Source organism: Sesamum indicum, linkage group LG3 (genome assembly GCF_000512975.1).
Source record: "Sesamum indicum cultivar Zhongzhi No. 13 linkage group LG3, S_indicum_v1.0, whole genome shotgun sequence".
Lineage (NCBI taxonomy): Eukaryota > Viridiplantae > Streptophyta > Magnoliopsida > Lamiales > Pedaliaceae > Sesamum > Sesamum indicum.
In genome coordinates this window covers 3,635,428-3,642,497 of record NC_026147.1, presented here as the reverse complement: position 1 = coordinate 3,642,497, position 7,070 = coordinate 3,635,428, and the positions used below count along the sequence as shown (strand labels likewise).

The window sequence follows — 7,070 nt, the reverse complement described above, 5'->3', positions numbered from 1 at the left end:
AGATCATTCAGCTGATCCTGTCAAACGAGATCGTTCTTCAAGGACAGAAGACAGCGGTTCTGCTCAGTACAAAGCTGAAAGTAGTTTGAAATCTGATATTGCAAGAATAACAGAAAATGGTGGAGTTGTGGATTTGGAAGGGATTGAGAAGCTTGTCCAATTAATGCAATCTGATAGAGCGGAGAGAAAAATGGATTTGACTAGTCGTTTGATGCTTGCCGGTGTAATAGCTGCCACTGAGAAGGTTGAGTGCCTTCAGCGATTTGTTCAGCTCAGAGGTTTACCTGTATTGGATGAGTGGCTCCAGGACATCCATAAAGGAAAAGTTGGCAGTGGTAATAGTTCAAAGGATTGTGATATATCTGTTGAGGAATTTCTTTTGGTTTTACTTCGTGCACTTGATAAACTTCCAGTGAATCTTCATGCCCTTCAAATGTGCAATATTGGCAGATCTGTGAATCATCTACGTTCAAATAAAAACGTGGAAATTCAAAGGAAGGCACGGAGTTTAGTTGACACATGGAAGAAAGGTGTTGAAGCAGAAATGATTAGTATTGATGCAAAGTCTGGTTCAACCCAAGGGACATCTGTGTGGTCTTCAAAATCACGCCTTACCGAGGCATCCCATGCCGTGAAAACTCCAACTGGGTCTGATGTTGCCATGAAAAGCTCAATTACACAGCAGTTCGCATCTAAAGCTAATTCTATAAAGTCCTCGCATGGGGAAAATATCACAAAATCTGCATCTTCATCTCCTGGGCCAGTGAAGCCTGCATCACCACATACATCTGGCAAGGAGAGCCAACCTGGAATTTCTGTTGGTGGCAGTCCTGATGCCCCTATAACTAGGGAAGATAGGAGCAGTAGTTCTAACCAGTCTCATAGTTATAGTCAGTCAATCTCTATTAAGGAGGAGGGCAGGAGTTCCACTGCAGTTTCAGCCATTGCTGGTAGGATATCAAGCAGTAGTTCTCGTAACCGAAAAGGCAGTGGTTTTGCAGCGGTAAATTCTGGTCAGAAAGAAAACAGTTCAAGCAGAAGTTCTTTAGCACACAGAAGTACTGCTTCAGATAAGTTATCGCAGTCTGCTTTAACAAGTGAAAGGGTTCTTGAGGGACCCACCAGTGAAGCTTGCCATCATAAGCTTGTTGTTAAGATACCAAACCTGGTGCGGAGTCCCACACAAGGTGTCAGTGGTCCTGAGGATCCTTCTATTATGAGCAGCCGAACTTCTTCTCCCGGTCTTTCTGACAAAGTCGAGCAGTTTGATACTACTCCGAAGGAGAAAAGTGATGCATATCGATCTGACATCAATGTGGATTCTTGTCAAAGCAATGACCGAAAAGATGCATCTCGTAATGGTGCTGCATCACCTGCAGGTCTTCGTGATGATGAGAAAAGTATGTCAAATGAGGACTCCAGGAGTTTATTAATTGAAGGCCCGAAGAAGAATGATGTGAAGTCAGCAAAGTTGCATGAAGCTTCTTTCAGCCCCATGAATGCTTTAATTGAGAGCTGCGCTAAATATTCTGAAGCACATTCTTCATTGTCCCTTGAGGATGATGTTGGAATGAACTTACTTGCTAGTGTGGCAACTGGGGAAATGTCCAGATCCGAATTAGTTTCACCAACTGATTCAACAGAAAGAAGCACCCCTGCAGTCCAGGAAGTCTCCTTTAGTGCAAAATCAAAGTCGTCACCTGAAGATCAGGTTCAAGGATTTCAAAATCAGCTTGTCAATAATGCTGAAAGTCACGACAAGAAGCAAGCTGCTTTAGATGGTAGTTTAGGGTGTGAAGACGGTTCGAATTTGCCTAAACAAGTATCACTTGTGTGTTCTACTGATATAATTTATGGTCCAGCCCATACTTCTGCAGATCTACCTGTTAAAGAGCGCAATAAACCTCTTGACTCTGTCAGTACATACTTGGGAAGCACCATGGACCCTGTGTTCCCCACTACAGAGAGGTCAAATCAAAATACAGACCCCAATGACAAGATAAGTGGTGGTGAGGGAAATAAAGGAATTCCGGAGGAAAAGGCCCCGCCAAATAATGTTAGTGCTGATAATATTCTAAACTGTAAAGGTGATGGAACTAATGCTACTGACACTGAGCACAAGGCTGGTAAAGATCTTTTAGATACAGACAACGTGAGCTTAATGGTTAAAGTTGCATTGTTAAATCAATCGTGTGTTGAGGACTGCAAGAATGATGTAAATGAAGGATTGGAGATGGGAACCCACTCTCAGCAGAAATTTACTGCTACACAGAAAGCTAGTAATGAAAAGCTACAACAAACTGCAGCTGTCCAGAGTCTAGTGTCTGAAGCTAGCAATGAAGTCAAAGTTAGAGAAATGGATGAAATGGATTCAAGGAGTCCCATGACCAGTGCTGAAAGAGAGAACTTTGGTAGGCCAGTTGACAGAAACACAGCTACTGAAGGCAATAGTGTTGCTGATTCGTGTTTCAGTAGTAATGATCTCAAGCGTCATGATATGGAGGTCAACATTGATAAGGAAGAGATTGCTGATCATTCACTCCCTGAGGGAGGATTTCCTGTGCCTGTGGTCCATGAAGCACAAAAGAATGATGAGTTGAGAGGATCGAAGGCTGCTGGAGTTGAAGTGGATGAAGCGGAGTCTGCTTCCACTGTTGGAGAGGCTTCTTCTGCTGCACCCGCATCTGCTCAAGATTCAAAAATAAAGTTTGACTTAAATGAAGGTCTCATCTTTGATGATGGGAAATATGAGGAGCCTTTCAGTGTAATAGCTACTGATTCAACCAGTGGTTCGATGATTAACGCTCCCCCATTTTCTGTAGATCCCATCCCTAGTTGCCATCCTGGTTCCATTACGGTGGCTGCTGCTGCCAAAGGTCCCTTTGTTCCTCCAGCGGACTTATTGAGAAGTAAAGTGGAACTCGGGTGGAAGGGTTCTGCTGCAACTAGCGCATTTCGGCCAGCTGAACCTAGAAAAGTTATTGAAATGGCGTTGACTTCCACAAGTTTGTCATGTGATGCTTCTACCAGCAAACATGGTCGCACTCTGTTGGACATAGATTTGAATGTGCCAGATGAAAGAGTTCTTCAGGAAATTGCTTCTAGAGACTCTGCATTGGCCCTTGGTATGGCAACTGATTCCGTAAATAAATTCTCCACATTGCTGAAAGAAAGCTCAGGGTCTATACCAGTTCTCAGCTCCGGAGGGCTGGATCTGGATTTGAATAGAATCGATGAAGCAACTGAGACTGAGACTGGCCAATGCTCCACCAGCAGTAACCGTATTGGAGAGAGTTCCATGGTGCATCTGAAACCTTTAAGTGGTCTACCTACTACTGATGTTCAGAGGGATTTTGATCTCAATGATGGGCCAGGGGTTGATGATGCTAGTATGGAGCATTTATCCATCAATCAACAAGTCAGGGTTCATATACCATCTCAGCTGCCTTCTGCTAGCCCTAGAATGAGTAATCCTGGGCTTGGGAGTTTCACATCTTGGTTTCCCCCTGGGTATACTAACTCAACTGTGGCAATTCCAACAATAATTCCTGATCGTGCTGACCAGCCCTTTCCAGTTATTCCACCTGGAGCACCACAGAGAACATTTGGCTCCGCTGGTATTGCTCAGTTCAATCCTGATGTTTACAGGGGATCAGTCTTGTCATCATCTCCTGCAGTTTCATTCCCATCTAGTCCTTTCCAGTTCCCTGTGTTTCCATTTGGGCCTAGTTTTCCTCTTCCATCTGCCACTTTTCCTGTTGGAGCAACGTCTTATGCTGATTCCTCTTCAGGAGCAAAGCTGTTTGCTCCTCCTGTGAATTCTCAGTTGTTGGGCTCAGTTGGTGCAATCTCATCCCAATTTCAGAGACCTTTTATGGTTAGTCTTCCGGACAGCAGCAGTTATGGTGGATTGGAGAATAACAGAAAGTGGGGTAGACAGGGTCTAGACCTCAATGCAGGCCCTGGAGCCGTTGAAAGTGAAGTCAGGGAGGACATGTTGCCTCCACCATCAAGTCAACATTCAGTTGCCAGTTCACAAGCTCTAACAGAGGACCAAGCTAGGATTTACTCAATGTCAGGTAGTATTTTGAAGAGGAAGGAGCCAGAGGGAGGGTGGGATAATGAAAGCTTCAGATATAAGCAGTCTTCATGGCAGTAGGAACTGTACACTGCTCTACTGCAGCATTCTTGTAAGTCCTGTAAGTCTTTTCCCCCATTTAATGTGGACTATGATATTTGGTAATGTTACACTTTTTATTGCCATAAGTCATCTGTTTTCTGGATGAATGATGTTCAGTTTGAAGAATGAAAATTCATCTTTCTACTTGATTTTGATCTAGATTTTCCGATAAAATGATTGGTTAGTCGATAAAGACTTGAAATGCTATGCTATATGCTCAGAGTCTCTTAGACTTATTTAAGGAATGTGTTGTTCTAAGCTGATACTAGCACAGTAGTTTAGGCCAGCCTTCATAACGAGGGTGGCAGACACTAGAACATTTTGTGATTTCTTCTTGAATCTCTGAAATACTCACTGGATAAAAGTTGGAGAGAGACTTTGAAGTGCTACAGTTAACAATGGCTTTGTCAAAAGTTCAGGGAAATCTTCTATATTCCCAGTCAGACAATCCCATCGAGTATAAACCTGTATAGGATTTGTACTTCTAGGTCAGAATTGGATATCCGTCTTTGACATTAATGCTTCTGTCCTTAGTGAGGAATGCATGATATGCCACTGTTCTGATTGATGCCAAACATACTCCTTCTGCAACTTGAGTTCCAGATGCTTTTGTTTAAACTGTGTATATTGCGCAAGTAGCATGTTCATTTTGCATCCTGTTAAATTATGCACTGAATAACATGTAATTTACTCGGGGAAGGAAAAATTCACCTATACTTGACATTTGTTAGCAATTTTACTTAATGCACAATGGGACTTTCTTGTTCTCGAATACCACAGTTGATCGCGTCGTTGAAGGTTAACATTCAACTGCTTTTGACTTTTTTCATAATGTTTTGTTCCTATTGCTGTGCAATCTTCAATCAGGTCTATGATTATGTAAAACTACTTGTTTATGAAAAATGCACTCTGCAGTTCAGAAAACAGAATAATCTTGTCATACAAAAATCTTGTTTGTAAAACTTGCCTGGCACTGATTTGTTGCTTTTTTTAATTAATGTCAATCGTAGTGAAAGGGATCAGGCATCCAACATTATGAGACTACATATGCAAGATTTGTGTATAGATTCACAGCTGCCTTGAAGATGGTATGGTCTTCTCTTGCCTGCAACAGAATAATTGTTATAGGCAATGACAATAACAAGTCCATAGATTTAAAGTCTCTAGTCTGAATTGTGTGATGATTAGGAGTTAAAATATGGTTAGAATTCCCTTGATTTGAAGTATCTAGGCTGAATTGGTGTAATAATTAGGATTTAAAATATATGATAAGCAAAAACACCTCGATCGTAGTTTTGGGTAATTGAATGACGTGTGATGTGACAGGGGAAGTATCAGCTTATTGTATAAGGGTTTGTAGAACAGGAGTTGAAAGCAGTGAAAAATCTGTTTCCTCCCTGTTGTCTGTCCAACCATGTTAATTTTTTATTTTTGGTGTTTGGTTTAGCTTATTGTATAATGGTATGTAGAACAAGGTTGAACTCAGTGGAAAATCTGTCTTCTCCCTGTTGTCTGTCCAATATGTCAAATCTTAATTTTGGTGTTTACTTCAGCTTAATTCTGATATTGCTGAAAACTTCTTCTGTTTCAGTTTGTATTTTCTAGTTAAAATTGACTCGTTAACATGGACCTAACTTTTATATTTTGCTTTTCTTAGTTTTTGGAGTAATTACTGAATCATCATCCTGCTGGGATACTCCCTCAACCAATGGGTGGTTATCAAGTAGATTTTTACATGTCCGCTTCCCAATGTTCATCTCTTTTGGGCATCGAGCTATATGCTGAAGCATTCAATGTGTATGCTTTACAAACTGTATTGGGAGGACAGAGATCCTTATCCACCTGTATATATTTTAACTGCCGGGAAGCTCGAACTTCTGGCACCTGGATACTGAAGATGGATGTGCATAACAGTTTCTGCAACATTTTCTGTCTAACCATTCTGAGGAGGCTGGATCTTGAATTTATAGAAGCCCTTCTGAATTTGAACTTGCTGTTCATCATCTTTTGCTCTTTATAATTTCCTTATTTCTCGCAAACATATTTATAATTAGATTTCTACCGAGTTTTGATACTAAGGCTTTTCATCTCGCATGGTTTAGTTTTTATGGCCTCTTTGTAAGTTTTAGTTTGTTTTGACTGTCTTACTACCGTTGCAGGTTCATTGCCAAGTGTTAATCCACAACTCAAGATCAGGTTCACATAGCAATGATGATATAATTGTTTTTAGGCCTTTTTATGTGCAGACTATACTTTTGTGTTTCCCCTGCATTATTAAATGTATTACAAAGATCCTCGGCATGCTATTGTATATTTTTATGACTTTTGCAACAAAGAAAAGCAAATGGCTGCTTCTCATGCACCATGACATCTGCCGCCATCATTGTACATTATTTAACCAGTCCTCCAGCAACTTGGTGGTGTTGAAGAGAGCAAGATGTAGAAAATTTGTATCAGTCATCTAGGTGCTCATGCCATAAAGATGAACGTTTTTCTTCATAATCTTCACTGGCTTTTTTTTGTAGGATTGTGGTAATTAAATGTCTGTTCCATCAGTGTCACGAGAGACCATAAAGTACGCATGGCATGATTTTTTTTCACCTTAACAATCGGTTTCTTGTCACCTGCATCTGTTCGATAAGTAAGATTCGAGCAACTTCCTGAGAATAATTGTAATTTGTCCTTTTATTCCGTGCAAATGATACGTTATTTGCTATAGCTGAAGTTCTGTTTGTACATCCCGATGTGGCGCTTGCTGATGATTGAGATGCATCATGTCTAGCTATACTCTTGTTGGCTGATGAGCTCGAGCTTGAGCTCGCTTATGATTGAGATTCACCATGTCTAGTCAGATTTGTACCATCACGATTCATGCTAGGATTTGATGTGC

The 7,070-nt window shown here is 41.0% G+C and overlaps 1 protein-coding gene across 1 annotated transcript in view; it reads left to right on the top strand.

Moving 5' to 3' along the window:
* LOC105157397 overlaps positions 1–6,413 on the top strand; it is a 7,151-nt gene extending 738 nt beyond the window's left edge. Inside the window, exons 3-4 of the mRNA XM_011073809.2 lie at positions 3–4,199; positions 5,838–6,413. Coding sequence (XP_011072111.1) covers positions 3–4,159 — 4,157 coding nt within the window. The 3' untranslated portion in view covers positions 4,160–4,199; positions 5,838–6,413. The remainder of the gene's footprint in view (positions 1–2; positions 4,200–5,837) is intronic.